Below are 19,607 nucleotides of genomic sequence, written 5' to 3' on the forward strand. Positions count from 1 at the left end.
TACCAAACAGTACATCAAAATGTCAATATTAGCTCCAACTCAACCAGCTACAACATTAAAATGCTTCTTACACGTTTACGCACAGTAATAATAATGTAATAATAAATAATAATAATAATAATAATAATAATATAACAATGCCAGCAGCAGATAACACATCTGTAAGGTTACTTATTAAGATTTTGAATGCAGGACTTTTACTTGAAGTAACTTAAGTACTTATATATTGTTATAATGCTACTTTTACTTAAGTAAAGGATCGGATTACTATTTCTACCACTGGCTTTACCAACATTAGCAGTCATGTAAATGAGCCACTATTTACACATTTTAACGTTAGACCAAACTCAAAAGCCTCACTAATAAATCGCATGTGTTCAGAGTTAAAGTTGTAGCCAAGCAAAGTCGTGGAAATTTAAACGGCCAGCTATCTAACGATAGCTTCATTAGTTAACATTATTTTGCAGCAGAAATGCATATTTGTTGCCATCTCTCCGCGACATTTCTTGGTTAAAACGTTTTAGAGAGTTGAAATGGAAATAAAATTGATATCTAATCCAAAGTCTACCGATATTTTAGGTTTCTGCACAGCTCAATACTGACAAACGTAAACTTTGTTAAAGTGTGAAGAGGCTACAGCGCCGTGACTACCACTAGTTTCGGCTCGCTAGCAGTAGCGCTAGCTAACATAACTACCGTTAGTTAACTTTAGCCGAGGTTAGCTAAAACTTCCTCCCCATTGTCCCCCCGAAACACAGCTATCCATCTTTACCTTCTTTGGTTCGGCGCTGTGGCTCCACATTTTCTCCTCCTCAAAGCCAATCCGTCCATCCTACTTGTCCGTTTTCGCACTATAATCCAGTAACTGATGGCTGAGCCTGAAAATGTCTCTGAAAGCCCCTCGACATCGTTAAGTTTGGTAACGTCTGTCCTTCCTCAGCCGGATCACATACGGCCAGCTGCGGCTGCAATGGCGTCCTCCTCCCACCTCAGCTTCAACTCCCTCTCTTCAAGCAGACTCCCTCAGTGTGTGGGTGGTCGCCGATGTGAATTGCCTTGTTTTCATATCGCCATTGAAGCAGCTAACGTTGTTTCTCTGTGGTCAAAGTGTGTAGCTTGTTATACTATTGCATTTAAGTTATAGGCGTTTTAATCATCATAACACTGTGTGCTGAAAACCATAAACTTAGATTTTATTATCTTTCGGATGCAAAATGTAGTTAGCGTAGGCGTTTGTATTTATATTTACAAAAGCTCTGTCAATCTACGCATGTGTATTTTCTTAAATAACAGGCTCGCGATGTTTATGAATGAATCTAGCGTCGTTTTTATCCGGCTGGACCACCCATGTAGATCAAAGCTTCCCGCACAAAAGCGTCATCTTCCGTAATCCAATCAGAGAACCGAGACGTTACCGATTCTGTCCACGCGATGGCGCACTGTGCCTGAATGTTACAGCCATGAATCACGGGCTCTACAGGGGTAGACAAAATAATATGTATATGCAAGTAACACTACAAAACACTGCTTCAAAGGTGGTCCCTAGCACTTTGACATGTGAGATTTCATTAGTAATATCAGATAACAAACAGAGTTCTAGTCTAAAGTGACACAAAAGTATTTAATTTAGTTTACTTTGGTTAATGTTTGATTATTTTAGAGATCACTCTTGTTTCCTCACTCTGATGAGCTTGTGGCACCATCCTTTTATTGTTTTGTTAATGAGGGGCAATACATAAAACTCAGAGGGGTCATTACAAATGTGGAGAGCATGACGTAAAAGGTACATTTGTATACATTCAGACGTAAAAAAGGATATAAAACCTTTTTAACCATATGGGATTGGTATTCATCTGTCAATTTTTGTTACTACACTGAGTACATTTTACATTATTACCAACCATTGCCTGAGGCATTTTTAACACTGCTATGATGCATTACCTTCAACAAGCGAGTTTTAATTGTTAATTCCTACTGTACTGATTCGATAATGTAAAACTGTATACTGTGTACTCAGTAAAAAAGTTCAGTATATGTGATTTGTTTTAAATAGGCTAAAACATAAAAAATAACAGTGGTGTGGTCCTTTGGGTGTTTAGCGTAAACAGAGCAAAGCCGAATTTATACCTGTACATTAAGGGACTTAGGCATAGCGAACAATGTGCATTTCCTCAAAAATGTAACTAAATGTCGGGATTACACCGGCTACATAAATACCATGTGGAGACTGAAAGGAATGTGCTTGGTCAGCTTGGGCTGGTTGCGTTTTCTCCTTCAAGTTTCCAATGCAGTTGGAAAATGTTGTAAAGTCATTAAACATTAAACAAGCCGAAGAAAGGCTCAGTAATGTTTTTCCTTTTCAGTAACATGTCTAGCAAAGACATTTCCACTGTAAACCATATGCTCGCTACAGCCCTCTCCCTCTATCACAGAAAATGAAGAATGTAAACGGATAACTTTGGCAATTAATGATTACACAGCAATAATCAAGTCTCCTATCGAACAACGAGACAAGGCAAACAATACCATCCATGTTCTAGATCAGAAGGTGAATTAAACAATGTAAACACAATTACTTTGTTGTGATGGTGCTATCAGTGGGTGAAATCTGACATTGAACTATGTATCAGAGGCACTTGCAGTAGGACCGTCATACATCATGACATGCAGGTAAAAGTCCACTTTAAGAAGTTAAAACTTGAGCATGGGGATCTGTGGAGTGTAGTCAGTCAGGAGAGAAACCATCAGACCCTGAAAGAGAAGACAGCAGTGATCAGTAGAAGACAGACACTGGAGGCAAAGACTATTCTGGCAGGAGAAAATTAAACCCACACTAGTACAAAACTACATGTTAAATAATAGTGTTTTATCAGGTTACTCACCATGATTGTCCACTTTCTATTCTCTGCCTCAGGAAAGACGAGGGAGCGCGATGAGTAGAATACCTGGTCATCCACCTCCTCCATTTTCCGGGGGAGACAATGCAGGAAGGTCCAGTCTGGTTTGGCCACACTTCCTGTCTGAAGTTAAGACCCATTTCAACTTCAACACTAGTTTATTAAATGTTTGCTCCTTTGCCCAGAGACAGTGCAACTATTTACATGTCAGACATAAAGACTCATTATCACTCATACAATCATACACTGTTTAAGAGTTTTATTTAAAGCTTGCTTGAAGATTTATATGCCAGAAGAGGTTGGTAATTAGTGTTAGACTAGCTTACCATACAAACAATTTGCAGAGGGTTAAACTCTACTGCTTTGTGTACAGGCAGTCAGGCAGGAGCATGTTTGAGACAGATAAACTGTGTTGTTCTCAGCTGATTTGCTTACTGACAGGGAGTGTGTACAACTGTCAAAAGAGACTCATTTGGGAACAGGCACTGACCAAAAGACAGCCTAAAAAACAAAGATTTGGGATTTTGCCTCTAAAATAATACTAAGACCATGACCTTATTTACCTGCATTGTAATCTGGTAACCTTGAAAGGCTTTGAGCCTCTTTTTTTTCTCCTCCTCTTGTCCCATGCTGACCCAGGTGTCAGTGACCAAAACATTGCTGCCATGGGCGGCCTCCATCGGGTCAGAGGTCAGAACAAGCTGGGTCCCATGCTGAGACAAAATGCAATGTTACGAATTAATGAGAAGTCCTTTGACAAGAGGTCTATTTATAATAATGCCACCTGAAGAAGACCTCACCTCTTTGGAGAGTCTTTGTGCCTCCTGAATAACACTCCTTTCTGGCTCATACCCCTGAGAATTAAGATATAGTATAGTCTCTGAGTAAGAGTACTGACGTACATTACAAAACAGAGCCACAGGTTTTTGTTTCCCTTCTCACTAAATCTAAAATAAAAGCAAGTACTGTAAAAAACCAAGTCAAGAATACAAATCTAAAATAGAAAAAATTGCAATAAAAGTATGAAAAAATGTTATAAAATAAGACAAATAAAGAGAGGTCAAATGTACATGAACACATAAAACCAGGCAAACCTTTGGTGTAGCAATCTTAAGATGAACTCCCAATTTGGGAGCAGTCATCATGAAGGAGTGAAGGACGTTGTTCCCATCTCCAATCCAGCTCACTGTTAGTCCACTAAGGAACCCGTAATGCTCCTGGAAGAGAATGGTGGCAATTTAGAAAACACTATGTCATTTCCATTTACTGGATGAAAATTGTAGTATATTGAGGAGTTCCAGTACCTGTAAGGTGAGGAAGTCAGCCAGGATCTGGATTGGGTGGTAGAGGTCAGATAGACCGTTAATGATGGGGATGGAGGCCTCCTTATCCAGCTCCTCCAGTGTGGAGTGGCTGTACACTCGTGCCAAGACGATATCACAGAGTCCTGAGAGGACCCTGTTGTAGGAGTTTAGAAATTACTGTTATTTATATTCTGGACCACAAACACTCTTCTTTCCCTTAAGTAAACAGCAGCAGCAGTGGACAACAAGAGATGACTGTTACTACCATGACAGACTCAACAGTTACACTGAAAAATACCAGGCTAATTAAGATTTCCCTGGAGCTAGTACATATACAATCTACATGTAACAACTGACCGACATTCATTTCGTATTATTTCTATAAGTGAAAGCATAATGATAAGACTCACCTAGCTGTGTCTGTGCTACTTTCATTCACTCCCAGGTGGATGTCCTGAGATGTGAGGAAACAAGGGTGCCCACCCAGCAAAGCAAAACCTAGAATTATGATATTGAGGTAACTTCAATTTCCCTTATGCCCAACTTGTGCTTAAAAAAATGTAGGAGTCTTTAAAGCAAATAAGCACACAAGGGGCACTGTACAGGGAAAAAGAAGAGTGGATGCAGACTTTTTTGTTCTGGCGATGCACTGAAAGTCGCCTTTCAGCAGTTCTTTTGTGTCCACATTAACAATGACTTTTACACCGTTGAACACACTGGCGAATAGTAGCAGCCCGGCTAACAGTGTAGTATATCACATTTCTGTTAGACTGTTCTCTTAAGTACAATCTAAAGTGTAAATCTGACACTTTAAAATTGCCTAGTGCCTTAAAAAAATGTCCACCTCCAGTATTCTGTTGTTCATGGGAGTGTTAAACTGAAGCACATGGCATACAGCAGTGCAGATGCTTATGTACACATGGACACCTGTTTCTGTGGACATTCTTGTTCTGGTGCTCCTCTTCTCAAATATCATACCAATCGACTTTCCTTGCAGAAGAGGAAGATACTGAAATAGAAATGACAGTTAGCTTCCTGAAATGACCCATCCTGAGGCTACACAGATATTTAACAAATGGATACTGCAGTTAACATTAGTTAGCTAACGTTAGCTACCTGTTTTTCATGCTTGATCCGATGTTTTAGATCCCCTGACACCCACAACATCCTCTTGATTTCATCTGAGCTGAAGTCTTTCAGAGTGAGACAGCTGCGACCCTTTAAATTAACCGAACCAAGAGAGGCAGCTCCAATGCTGGCAAAGTAACAAACGAAGACATAATGCATGTATTACTCCTTGTACTCAATACTAACAAGTTATCAGTATGCTAATTCAAAATAAAGGTATCTGGAGTGTCTTACCTAAACCCTCGCGTCTGACTGTTATGGAAAGTTTTCAAACATTTGAAAACTGTGTTGTTTACAGATAATAGTTTAGTAGACATTGCAGCTGGAAACTGGAACAACTGGAAATAGAAGCGTAATGTTGCGGAGATATTTCGTCAGAGTGAAAGCAACTTTCATTCACCGCCTGCCCCAGACGACATGCAGCCAGAGCTAGAGCCAACAGGCAGCGTGGCTGCCTCCGACGTCACCGTAGAACCAGGAAGCGAGGCGTGGCTTTTCCAAAACTAGTTTAGCTACTGTCTAAAATAGGAGAGAGGCCGCTTTTTGGTTATTCATTTTGTAATGCATGGGCTACTAAATTAGATTTTTCAATGAAATGCATTTCATCCGCAAAACAAAACTGTTAAAGCTAGCTAGTTTTTCAACAGCTAGAAATGAGGTTGCTAGGCAATATACATTACACATTACTCCGTGAACCGGTCACACTGTTAGGAAAGACACATGTTATCCAGCCGTGGGTTACATCTTTAAAATGTATTTTCGCGATCTCACAGAAGTCAGCTGTCTATCCCGAGTGATAAAATGTTTGCCCGGGTCGAAACTAAACGTTTCAATCCACAGATTGTTCCACTCCCAAATGCCCTCCACTGCGCTAGCTAGGGCACGCTTTGGCGTAGGGACCGGTTCAGTTTGTGGAAATATTGGACTTAAACGTTGGCTTCAACCCCGACAAACATTTTATCATTCCGCGCAGATAGAAAATGTCTGCAAGATCTCAAATACATATGAAGATCCAACCTGCAGCTGGATCACACGTTAACATTTTTATAAAATTATAAATTCGGATATTACATATGGACCGAATCACGAAGTGTCGAACGGAGTGTTAATGAAGCTCTACAATTATCTTTTAGGCGGATTAATGTACTTGCTATACGGTCACATATGTTTCTGTTTTTTGGAGAAAAAAAAATTACGGTTACCATTTGCCATTCATAAATTAAAACCACAATTTTAAGGATATATTTAGTTTTCCTTTGAGCGTGTTTCGTTTTCCCAAAGCAATTACGCCACCAATATGCTGCTCTGCTCACAAAATACATTTAAAGCAAATATATCAATATTCATCACCAACTATAAATAATGTTACTTCCATGGTTAGCACAAGGACAGCTAACGTTAGCTAGCTCGCTCCTGCCCCTCTCTGACGTTTGCTTGATCTACCTGTCAGTCAGCACCGAGCTTCACGGTGAGCGTGAGCAGGTGTGAGGGGGACAGCAGTGGAGATGACGGGACAGGACGATGTGGACATACCCGGTGAGAGTACTTTGTAAACCTTGCATTAGGCGGCACATAGCCCTTACCTTTATGAACCGTATACTTACCTGCCCGTTCCACTAACGGTCTCCACATACTGTATGTGTGTGCGGTAAACCTGTTGCTATTTCTGTCAGGCTGCTACTTAAATCGCTTGAGATGTGACAGCAGGTTGGGATTTAGCCGGTGTTAAGTTAAATAGCAAGTTCGTGTTGCCTCTAAGTCCATGCATGGCGTATCATTCCTATCAAGGCTGTTTAAAGCTGAATCATATTTTTGTCATCAGAAACAGGAGCCATCTTCACATTTGGAAAGAGCAGTTTTGCTGACAATGTGCCAAGTAAATTCTGGTTGAAGAATGACCAGCCAGTGCACCTATCTTGTGGCGGAGATCACACTGCTGTCATTACAGGTGCAGACCATCTATGCGCATTTTGATAATGAATAATTAATATGTTCAACTAGAAATATGTGTGTAACAGACTTCCATCTCTGTAATGAGTCTTGTGCCTGCAGAAAATGGCAGGCTGCTCATGTTTGGTGGTAATGCTTGGGGCCAACTGGGGCTTGGATTTAAGCCTGCTGCCTGCAAACCCGCCTCCGTGAAAGGTAAGGTACTTTACAGAAAGTTATGTAAGTACTAATCATTATTTTCTTTATTGATTAATAAGCCAATTATTTTGTCGATTAATCCTTTAATCACTTGGTCTATAAAATGTCAGAAAACAGTGAAAAAGCTCAAGCTGACATCTTCATATCACTTGTTTTGTCCAGTAACTACATACATTTACACAGTACTTGAAAAGGATTTTGAGGTACTTGTATTTTACAAGTATTTCCATTTTCTTCTTTCATTTTTGAAAAATTACTTTAAAATGTATAGATTATCAAAATAGTTGCTGATGAATACTTTCTGTCAATCAACTAATCTAGTAATCAACTAATTGTCTCAGCTGTGATTTAAATACAGACAGAGGAGGCTTTATTTTTGGTGTTTTGACATCATTTTTAGTAGCTATAATGGCTGTGTATTTCCATTTCAGCCTTAAAGTCTGAGAAGGTGAAGCTTGTAGCTTGTGGGAGAGATCACACAATTGTCTGCACATGTAAGATGATGAACAAATAATATCTGAGTTTTATATGACAGATTTCTGCGAGCACAGAACAGTAGTACCCAACATTGGTTGTATATGTTTAGGGCGGGGTAGTGTGTATGGTGCCGGCAGTAACCAGGAGGGGCAGCTCGGTTTGGGCCACTGCAACAACACTACATCCTTTCACCTGCTGCATCCCTTCTGTGACCATGCACCAATCAAAATGCTCTCTGCAGGATGCAACACCTCAGCTGCCCTAACAGGTTCTAACAGTGACAAGTAATAATGTGTCTCCGTTAGCCAAGGTGATCATAACTGCATGTGATGATTTTATGCACTCTGTGTGTGTTGGTAGAGGACGGGAGGCTGTTCATGTGGGGAGACAACTCTGTGGGTCAGATTGGTTTAGGGGACGAGGGATTTGCAGCAGAACCCAGAGAGGTGATTGTTGGGGAAGCAGTGATATGGGTCTCCTGTGGCTACCACCACTCAGCATTTGTCACAGGTACGACACAGTCCAAACCAATCACAGCAGAGTCTTAATTTAACCAACATTCAGACACCATGAATGTAATTTATTGTGCTGAGAGTGTTGTGTTGGCTTTGTTTTAGTGGATGGAGATCTCTACATGTTTGGTGAGAGTGCGAATGGAAGGCTCGGCCTCCAGGTGGAGCAGCTGGCAAATCACACAGTCCCTCAGCGGGTGCAAGGGATTCTGGGTCGTGTCACCCAGGTGTCCTGTGGAGGGGAGCACACTGTGGTGCTCACAGGTAGGTTAACAGCATAAAGCTCTTGTTACAAAAAGAGACATCATCACTGGAAAACACTGACACATTTCGACTGATACCTGTTTATATTTTACATACATTGGAAATAGTTACTGTATACTTCGGTAAAAATACATAATCAACAAAATGCAATTAAAGTATCAAAAGTACAAGTACTCATTATTCAGAACAACCTTTTTATTGAATGTGTATCACCTATGCATTAACACGTAAGCAGCATTTTGATGTTAGCTGATCAAGGTGGAGCTGATTTTAACCATTTTATATGATGACCATATTGTGTGTCTTTCTTAAAATAAGTGATAAGTAGATTATTTCAACCTGTTTCAGACTGAAATCATCTAGTTTCTTTTTCAGAAAAGAGTTTGAGAATCTCGAAAGAAGAGAAGAAATAAAATGATCGCTGCTTTAGAATCAAGAAAACTGCAATGGCAGACTTTTTCACTAGTTTTAACAAAATAAGAATTTTATGACTCAATAATAGAACAAGTTACGACTTTTGCAGTGTTTGCACTAAAATGCAAATTGTTAAACTACAAAGATAAATGTAGCGGAGTAAAAAGTACTTCTCTCTGTATTTCTCTCTGAAGTATAATTGAAAATACTCAAGTAAAGTAAAAAAAACTCAAAATTGCAAAGTACAGTACTTGAGTAAATCTACTTAGTTACTTCCCAGCACTGTTGTTAATCAAAGTAGTGTATTTCATTGTGTCTGTTTTGCCAGAGGAGAGCTTGTACACGTTTGGCCGCGGTCAGTACGGTCAGCTGGGCCACGGGACATTTCTGTTTGAAGTTGATTTGCCAAAACCACTGGAGCACTTTAGTAAAAGCAGCATCAAGGATGTTGCCTGTGGAGAGAACCACACCGCTGTGGTCACAAGTAAGCAATCTTTTATGCTCATTATAGTTGTTATGATAGTGTTTGAAAATAATACTACCTGTTGACCTTTCTGATTCTGATCATCTAAATAAAATTTTAATTTAATTTCACAAAAGCTACAGAGGAGTTTTTTCTCTCCTCGCTCAAGTTGCTGAGTTCTGATGTACTTTCACATTTTGTAACACTAATCCACCATTGGAAATCCATCCAACTCCCATTCACAGCTCCCCCTGAGTAGTGCAACAGTGATTAAATACAACTTTCAAACTTTGTCCTCCACAGACAGCGGGCTTCTCTACACGTTTGGTGACGGTCGCTATGGAAAACTGGGGTTAGGGGAGGAGAACTTCATCAACCAGTTCAGCCCGACACTCTGTACACGTTTTGTCAAGTACAATGTTCAGTTGGTAAGTGAATGTGATGAACGGGCTCTGGCTGGTCATGTCATCCCTAGCTCCACCTGTGTGTGTGTGTGTGTGTGTGTGTGTGTGTGTGTGTGTGTGTGTGTCAAATGTCCAAACTCTTTGGTTTAAAACGCTGTATAAGTGCAGTCCACCTCTCAAGTGATATATCCCGTATGTCTGAAAGTAAATGAGCACAAGTAATGAACTACATTGGGTATTTGTGTTTTCTTACGTTTAGGTGTCCTGCGGTGGAGACCACATGCTGGTACTGGCTGCACCCAGACCACCAGAGAGCCAAGAAGTGGTGCCCGAGGAGGAAGTCACTATCGCAGAGAACTTTCTGGAGTCAAGTTACACAGAAATTCTCCTTCTGGACACTTTGATCGATCCTAATCCACTTGCCCCACCCTCGGCCCTCTCTGCTCGAGCCCGCCACAGAGAAAAAGTGAGAACCTGCACCTTTTCCAGACTAAACCAGGGTCTTACTTCTAAAAACTAAATAGTCCTTAATTTCAACCATTATCAGCTGTGCACATAGTCTAACTTAAGAAACAGGGTACCAGCAGGTCTTGAAAGGTCTTAAGAAGCACTGAATTCAGTTTCCTTAAAGGGTCTCAAATTTAATTTACAAAATTAAAAGGTGACGTCTTCAAATGTTTTGTTTTGTTCAACCATCAGTCCAATACCCCAAAATATTCAGTTTACTATAATGCAAGACCAAGAAAAGCAGCATATTCTCTCATTTGAGAACCATGGATATGAACCATTTGGCATTTTTGAAAAATTACTGAAATAATTAATTGATTATCAAAAACATTTTCTTATCATTCTTTTATACTTTGACCAACATAAACATGAAGTAGATATTACATTGCATTCTATGTGGTATTAAAAGGTCTTAAATTTAACCCTGGAAACCTTTTTTTATTTATTTTAGTTTTAGATAATTCAGTTTTAGATAATTGTAATCACTGTTGAACTCCAATAGGGAGCAGTGTTATACCTAACTGTAGCTCTGCTGCAGTGCCACTAACTAACTGGTTGGGGGAGCTGTAACGACGTGGTTCAAACCTTTTTACTCTGATGTTTTTGCTGTTTTTCCTCTCTTGTCTTTCAGGGAAGCTCTGTGAAGCTGTTTGGGGAAATGTTTCAGAATCTTCCACGTCTGAATTCTGGCTTCCTCAACACCTCCTGGCAAACGTCCAGAAATATCCCAACCCCTAAAACGCTTTCAAAGGACATTACCCCTTCATCATCCCCCAAACCACAATCAGAAGTAACAGCAAGCCCGCCACTCTCCCCCAGATCTCTGTCCTCTAAGCCATCAAGCCCACATTCTCAATCATCTGACACCTTTCAGAATAAATCCTCTACTACTGCTTCCTCTAAGTCTGAATCCAAAGGGTTGGCTTTTCACTTGCTGTCGCCAAAGTCTATAACGAAACGTAACCCTTGCGCCCCAGTATCTTCTAAAAAGACTGCAAAAAAACGACCATATAGAGTGGCAACTGCTAAAAAGGCCTTAATTGAAAAACTGTCATCTCCTCTACCGCCTAAAGAACCCTGTAGCCCCTCCAGTGATATTTCCATTAAACATCTCAGTGAGGAGGAGCATCCTGCTTTGCCACAAACAGGTATTTTCAACCTATAATTTTAACAACTGTCTGGAATGTCTGTTTTAGCCAGTGCTGAGTTTTATCTTGCTATCGATACTCGAGTGCACAGCTGTTTAACCTTGTCATTGTCTATTTTTTCAGAGGGAGAAACTGTTCAGAGACAAAATGTCATAGAAGATGTGGAGGAGAATATCTCTGAGGAAGGAGTCGACTCTGACTTTGTGCCCAATATGGTGAGAGAAGTGATTTTTGATGGCTCCTTGTGCAATGACTTTGATTGAGTAGAAGAATACAATACAATATATTGTCCGCAGAGTCATAAACATGGAGTCAGTTGAACGTTATTTTCCTCTTTAAGCTTCTTGGTTGTGGGCTAGATTATGTGCACTCCAGGGCAGGAAGCAGCAATGTTTAATACTCACTGGCTTTTCCAGGAAATGTGCATAGCTCAGCATACATACTGTATGTGTGTGTGTGTGTCTGTGTTCTTGCAAGTGCAAGAGTGTTTTGGTCTCTTAATTTTTCACATTAATGCCAATGCACAAATGTGTTTGGGCTCCAGCCTCAGATACACAAACACTCACACACACACACACACACACACACACACACACACACACACACAGATGCAATGCTTTGAAAAAGTTGGCAGGAATCTTGCCACATCTCATCAGTGTTTCCACAGCCAGTGATGAAGCAAGCTGTGAAGGAGTCTCCTGCGTTGTTGTGTGTCATAGTGCAACATGTGGTGCTCAGTAACCCGTTCCTGTTCGAGCTGTGATGTTAAATAGGCTTGTGTCTGTATGTGCACACATGTGCAGTGGTGGAAGAAGAATTCTAGTACCTAAGTACAAGTAATAATACAACACTATAAAAGGAATCAGCAAAATGTACTTAAGGTATCAAAAGTAAAAGTACTTGTTATGCAAACAAATGGCATATTTGATGGTGTTGGTGGAGTCCTCCAAACCTCATTTTCTGAAGTTGAAGTGAAAAAATCTGTTGTCACAGTAAGAATATTTGTGTTCTTGATTTCTCAACTTTCTGGGAATTTCTGTTGCTTGACACAAGAAAGTAAAAGACAATTTGATACACTAGAATTAAATAAAAGAATACAATTTTAGAAAAATGCTTGATACAAATTTATTAACATTAAAAACAGGTTTTCTTTTTTCTCTTTTTTTTTACTTTAAAGAAAATAAGACATTAAGGACCGAAATTACGCAACAGTAAGATTTTGTTCACTGGAAAATGCATCATATTTTACAAACTGTTCATACGTTTTAAAAGTATATTCTTAGTATGCTTCGGGTGTCAAAAAAATGTAATACCTGCTGAATAACTCTAAAGAGGTACACCACATGATGGTATATGAAATCAATCAAGTTGGGTTATTCTAAATAATTAGTTGAGTTTTTGAATGTCTTATTGTGTGAGAGAGGCTTCTGTGACAGTCACACCTAGTTGACCCTCAATTAACCGCCATCTGTTTATCTCCAGTACAGATGGAAAAATAAGGATTCCTCTCATCTTGTCAGTCGTCACCATGGTTTTCTTTACCTCCCACCTACATCTGTATTTAAACCTGATGACTGATTTGTTATGTGTGCCCACCATGCACATATGTCCCATGATAATCTTGTTATTACCACTAAAATCTACCCATACTGCAAAAAAATCGTTTTCCGTACGCTTTAAGATATTTATATATATATGTGCTTCAAATTATACTAAAATCTACCAAAATGATGACATCCAAATATACAGTATACTGGCAATATATGTTCTTCTTATATATTGTCGCCAACATATTGATGTATATTTGTAATTATAATATATTCAAAAGATTTTAAATGAATGACATACACCTACAAACTACTTAAACGTATAACCATACGAATTCTGATATTCTGATTCTGTTTTGAGAGTTATCGAAGTGTGTTACTGAACAAGAAACCACTTCTTCAAGCTAGAGATGACATTTGGCAGTAAAACATAAAACTACATATGCAGTCACAGTGATTGCAGGTCTGCTGCTGTGCTGGTACAACTTTCCTTTTTTATAACACAGTATTATCGGACATATGACCTTTTTCTGCCTGTTTTAGTTATTTTTAAATCTGACTAAATCCCTATTTTCTCTGTGATCTTATTATAGGAAAAGAAGAAGGGCCGAGCTCTTAGAAGAAGTACAAAAGAGGCAGAGGCGTTTGCCGAACAGCTCCAGTCCAATGGGAAGACGGAACAAAATTCTCACAAGGCCTTACCCACAGAGCTCCTGAAACACTCCAGCTCCTTAAAGAAAGAGTTGAAGAGCGTAAAGAGTCTGAACAACCCCAAAGTCACATCTAAAGGCAAAGAGAACATTACAAAACAGTCCAATAAAATTAAAACTCATGGAGACAGACAAGCTCAAAAATTGAAATTACCAAAACATGATAAGAGCAAACTATCAGAGTTGAGCCCAAAACCTCCACAATCTGTCCGGAAGAGACTAATGGAAGAACAGCAGAGACTGACTGAAGTGAAGGAAAATAAACATAGAAATTTGAAAAGTAATATAAGCCGAGAGGATATTAAAGCCAGCACTTTAAAGAAAGACTTGATAGGAACACTAAAAAAGGAGAAAAATAAATCCTCATCTCTGGACAAAGTGCCTCCTGTCATTACGGTCTCTGAAGGAAATGAAATAACCAGCATGTCTGTCGAAAGTTCGACATCCACAGAAAACGCTGCAAAGGAAGATGCAGAAATCCAGAGTAAAACCACTGACGTCAAACCTGTTGAAGTGGAAATGCAACAGGAGACACAGCAAGTCAAATCGACCCCAACAAAGGATTTGCATAAGGTTAAATCTGCACCAGGAAGTAAAGCACTGCATGTAAAATCACCACCAGTGAAAAAAGAAACTACACCTGTCAACACATCTGCTCAGGTTGATACTAAGAAATCTAGTGTGAAATCTATACCTGTCAAAAATCTAAGTAAACGTGCAGACAATACTCCAGTTAAAAGTAAAAGCAAAGGAAAAGTTGTGGAAAATGAGTTAAACTTTTCCAAGAACACAGCTCAAAGAGTGAAGGGTAGAACTGCAGATAAGCCGAAGATACCTGATGTTGACAGCTCTAGTGAAGTGAAGGACAAAAAGAAGGCTAAAGAATCTAAAATGGAGGTAGAAACAAAGCCTGGGGGAGAAGAAGGAGAGGAAATCAGAGTTAAAAGAGAAGCTGATGTAGACTCTAAAGATAAGACGAGGGCCAACTCGAGGAGTAGGCAGACTGAAGCGTCCAGCCAGCCGTTATCACAGCAGGATACACCGATTGAAGTGGTGTGTAACCCCATTTCCTCAGAAAGCCCAAAGAGAACAGAGGTGGTTTCCGTCAGCGGTGCCAAATCCCTGCAAGGCCCCGAACCTGTTGATAGGGATCTGCTTGTTTCTGGTACAAACAGAGAGGATGCTCAGGGCCTGACAGAAGAAAAGCCAAGGTGGGGGGAAATTCTCAGCACTGCAGTCTCTCTTCTTCCCGCTGTCGGGATAGCAGGTGCAGCTATGGAGGTCCTTAGTGAGGCAGTGACAAACGTAGGGGCTTTCCAGGCTGACAGTGACACGGTTACCTCTACACCACCTAAAACACCCAGTCGAGGGAAGCAATTCACAAAGCAGAGTGCAATTATGCAGCCTTCCTTTTCCTCGACATTGTCACATTTTTCTTCAACGGAAGTGTCAAACCCACCAGAAGAAAGAAAAGATGTTCAGGTCGGTGTCCTGTCAGAGTCAGGGGATACAGTTCAAAAAGAGGAAAGTAAAGATACCGCTCATGATCGGTCACAGCAGGCGGTGGTGAAAAGTGACGTGTCCGAGCAGATTGAGGATGAAGACGTTTCACAAACAGAGGGGAGGAACAGTGGCACAGATATGGAAACCTCCGAGCAAGAACATGAAGAAGATGAGAAAACCTATAAGCCTTCAGAAGAGGATGAGGATGATGAGGGTGAAGAAACAGATACTGAAGATGTGGAAAAGAAGGAAGTGGGAGAGAGTGGAAATGAAAGTGGCGATGACGAAGAAAAGGAGAGTGTTTCTGGAGAGGGTGAGGAAGAGCAAAATACTGAAACTGCAGAGGAAGATGGCGAGGAGGAAACCAGCAGTGAGGAAGAAGATGAAGGAAGCGAGAAGAGTGATATTACAGAGGCTGAAGAGGAGGAAGAAGAAAGCAGTGAGGAAACAGGTGAAGGAGGGAGTGACTCTGAGGTAAGTGAAGTAGCAGAGGAGGGGGAGGAGGATAGTGAAGAGTCCAGTGAAGAAGAGAATAAAGAAGAAGAGGAAGAAAGTGAGGAGGAAGAAGATGAAAGTGGTGAAGAATCGGGGAGCAGCAGGAGCAAAGAGTCGGAGGAGGAGGACAGAGAGGAATCTGATTCTGAAGAAGAAGACAATGAAGAAGAACATGAGGTTGACGCAGAGGAAGAGGGTGAATCTGAGGAGCAAAAAGATTCCTCAGAAAGTGAGGATGAGGAGAAAGACTCAGAAGAAGATGAAGAAACAGATGGGAGTGAAGGAGAGGAAGATGAGAATGAAGTGAGCGTTGAAAATGATGAGGAGGAAGAGGAAGGCAGTGAGGCCGATGGAGAGGACGAAGAGCAAGATGAAACGAGCGATAAAGAAAATGAGGAGGAGGAAGAAGAGGGTGAGGAAGAGGAATCTTTAGATGAAGGGGAAGCTGCGGAAGAGACTGCAGAGGAGGAAGAAAAACGTGAGGAGGAAGAGGATGATGAGGGAGGAGTTGAGGAAGATACTGCGGAAGAGGAAGAAGAAAAGGATGAGGAGGAGGAGGGAGGAGTTGAGGAAGAAGAAGAGGGTGAGGAGGAGGATGAGGGAGGAGTTGAGGAAAAGACTGCAGAGGAGGAAGAAGAAAAGGGTGAGGAGGAGGATGAGGGAGGAGTTGAGGAAGAAGAAGAAGGTGAGGAGGAAGATGAGGGAAGAGTTGAGGAAGAGACTGCAGAGGAGGAAGAAGAAAAGGGTGAGGAGGAGGAGGGAGGAGTTGAGGAAGAAGAAGAAGGTGAGGAGGAAGGTGAGGGAGGAGTTGAGGAAGAGACTGCAGAGGAGGAAGAAGAAGAGGGTGAGGAGGAGGATGAGGGAGGAGTTGAGGAAGAAGAAGAAGGTGAGGAGGAAGATGAGGGCGGAGTGGAGGAAGAAGTGCGTAAGGAGGAGGTTACAGAGGAGGAGGAAGAAGAGGGTAAGGAACATTTTGCAGAAGAGGAAGGAGAAGATGAAGGGGAAGGGAGTGAAGATGAGGAGGAGGAAAAAAAAAAGAGAAAAGAGAAAAACCTGAAGCCTAATAAAAAGGTGATGGCAGAGAGCGATGATGAGGAGGAGGAGGAAGGGGGTGAGGAAGAAGATGAGGAAGAGGATAATGAAACAAAGATGAAACCAAAAACGGAGACAAGACTCAATAATCAGCGAGGAGAAACAAAACAGGAACGAACTGAGGGAAAGAAAGGTAATGATTCCGGGAAAAATGAAGATGAGGGTGAGGAGAGTGAGGAAGAGGCTGACGAAGGAGAGGAAGAGGAGGAGAGTGAGCAAAAAGGAAAGGCTGCAAACGGCAAACAAAGTGAGAAGCATGCTGAAGAGGAAAACGAGAGTGAGGAGGAGAAGGAAGGAGATGAGGAAGAAGAAGAAGAGGAAGAAGAAGAAGAGGAAGAAGAAGAAGAAGAAGAAGAGGAGGAAAAGGTCAAATCAACAAGTAAAAAAAAAGCAGTCACGCAGAAGTTGCCTCCTGAAGTTGCTCCCTCAGACAGAAAAGAAAAGAAAGAAACACCCAAACCAGCACCAAGGACGAAGCAGAAAGCTGACGACTCTCAGCAGTTCTGGAACGATGTTCTGCCTCAATACCTCGACCTGCAGTGAGGTTATCAAGGACTGTCTGACTGAAGGGACACAGACTCAGCTCCAACAGCAACCAGCTGCCAACGTGTCAGATAAATGTTTCAAGTATTTTCTTATTGTCAACAAACACCATCAAATCACCAAAACGCCCAATGCATTAGTCTGTCTCTCAATATTTTACGACTTGCTGACCCTGTCTGTGGCACTCAGCCCCAAGCCTGTTCATTCCTACTGAACACATTCACTTTTTATAATGTCACAAATGTACAGTTTCATTTTTAAAAAAAGACTCTTCTAAAACAGCTGGAAACTTGACTCGAGCGTTAGAGAAAATAGTACGTTTGTTGGGGACTATTTTCAGTTGTGGATTAATACACTTTTGGTGCGATAGTGAATATTTACAGCAGCAGAGTGACTAATAATAAACTACAATGCCCATGTTCATCATATGAAGAAATCTGTCACCCAGAGCAACAAAGTGGCTCATTTATGTGTGTTTAGAAGAGTGCTCCAACTATACTCCACTCCAACTTGGCGCCTAAATTACACACAATCCAACTCGACCACCAACAGTTGAAGATGCTAGTATGCTAGTAGCTGCTAATGTAGCGAGAGGAGAGAGAGGAGCAGCGGGCTACAGAGCATCTGGTAAACTCACTTCTAACTCCACATCCCCTGATTTTTTTCATTTCCAAACGTCTTCAGACTCAACTGACATCACTTGAGGCAATTTATCGGACTTTGCGCAGCTCCGTCTGTAGCATACTCCCTGTACTCCCAGTACTCCCTGTGAACAGACGATGTGTAAAATCAGTGCGCTTCCTCTTTAAGAGATGTCAATGGAGGTCTATGGCACGGAGAAGTAAATTAGATATCATGTTTTGGCTAAATGGGCCCCTTAATCCTTGTCAGAGGGGCGAATTCATTGTTAGTTTTGGTCTTTTCATGGATTTTGTGACTGTAAGTGAAACCCAGAATATCACCAGACTCCTTTAAAAATGTAAATACAATTAAATCTAAAGTGTGTCTGTTGGGAATACTGGTCACGCTTGATTGTGAAACACAATGAAGATTTGCCCCCTTACTGTACTCTATTATTTAATGTGTTTTCTTTACATCTGGAGACGTTGTTCTTCATGGTCTCATGAATGTATTAATATTTGTATTGCTGAGAGAGTGCCTTGTTTCTGCCCACATATAGTCACATTTTTGTCTATGGTTAAGATGATTATACGCCTTTGAGGCCTCAAAATGAACTGCAGCAGTCTAAAGAGGACACCAACCAAGAATGTGTGTATAACAGTTAAACAAAACCCTGAGACAATCTTAATCCACAATCATTGGCTGTTACACTGCATCAAAGTGTCAGACCAGTCCTCCAGAGACAGGTGAGCAAAGATGGAGTCAGTTAACTCTTTCTTCGCCTGACCCGAGAGGGACATTTCAGCAGAGGCAGGCGTAACGGTCGGCTGAACTCACATGTAATTACAGCTCAGGAGATCCTCTCGCAGTAAATTCACCACGCGCCTCCCTTTCCTTTTTCCCGTCAAGACAAAGAACACTTCAGCACCTTCATGTGTAGACTTGCCGCCTTCACACAGGGTCTACAACCAAACCTCATGTTCGTGGAGGAGAAAATTAAACACTGATTAGTCTTTCAACAGCTCTGTACTTTCACATGGATTTCCTGCTGTGTGTGTTTGTGTTATGTGTGTAGCTCTTATGAAACAGAATAATAATCAGCTGTATGCAAATATCAAGCCAGAATTGATGTACTATGCTAAAACTGATCCCACAGAAACACTCTGACAACAACTCTCCCTCTAATAGGAGACCAGAAGAGTAAAAACATTAATTACAATATGGTAATATAGAACACTTAATCAGGATAGTGTTGCTAGGAAATAACTTCGTATCCAACATCCTATAAAATGTTCACATCATTAGGAAACAGTGGAACAGAGAGTAAACTTCTACCTATGTTTGAGACTGAACAGTATTAACAGTATAACAGTTTCTGGGATATTAAGGTATTAGAGTGGAGTGTAGACCTTTACAGCACGTACCAGTAA

General features: G+C 40.9%; 2 protein-coding genes across 2 annotated transcripts; one reads left to right on the forward strand and one right to left on the reverse strand.

The window, feature by feature from the left end:
- Window positions 1–1,686: 1,686 nt before the first annotated feature.
- On the reverse strand, window positions 1,687–5,648 carry otc (ornithine transcarbamylase). Its single transcript, XM_070914625.1, has 10 exons — window positions 5,564–5,648; window positions 5,318–5,456; window positions 5,129–5,210; window positions 4,612–4,699; window positions 4,202–4,355; window positions 3,992–4,114; window positions 3,698–3,751; window positions 3,461–3,610; window positions 2,883–3,020; window positions 1,687–2,751 (listed from the first exon to the last, which is right to left on the reverse strand). Exons 1-10 carry the CDS (start codon window positions 5,644–5,646, stop codon window positions 2,692–2,694), a joined length of 1,071 nt encoding a protein of 356 aa, XP_070770726.1. The 5' UTR covers window positions 5,647–5,648; the 3' UTR covers window positions 1,687–2,691.
- Window positions 5,649–6,834: 1,186 nt separating this feature from the next.
- On the forward strand, window positions 6,835–17,556 carry rpgra (retinitis pigmentosa GTPase regulator a). The gene is made up of 14 exons (XM_070915000.1): window positions 6,835–6,865; window positions 7,152–7,277; window positions 7,382–7,474; window positions 7,909–7,971; window positions 8,064–8,222; window positions 8,315–8,464; window positions 8,572–8,730; window positions 9,473–9,628; window positions 9,911–10,035; window positions 10,271–10,477; window positions 11,150–11,308; window positions 11,792–11,881; window positions 13,807–14,002; window positions 14,717–17,556. Exons 1-14 carry the CDS (start codon window positions 6,835–6,837, stop codon window positions 17,554–17,556), a joined length of 4,554 nt encoding a protein of 1,517 aa, XP_070771101.1.
- Window positions 17,557–19,607: the final 2,051 nt, after the last annotated feature.

Source organism: Enoplosus armatus, chromosome 11 (assembly GCF_043641665.1).
Source record: "Enoplosus armatus isolate fEnoArm2 chromosome 11, fEnoArm2.hap1, whole genome shotgun sequence".
NCBI classification, from domain to species: Eukaryota; Metazoa; Chordata; class Actinopteri; order Centrarchiformes; family Enoplosidae; genus Enoplosus; species Enoplosus armatus.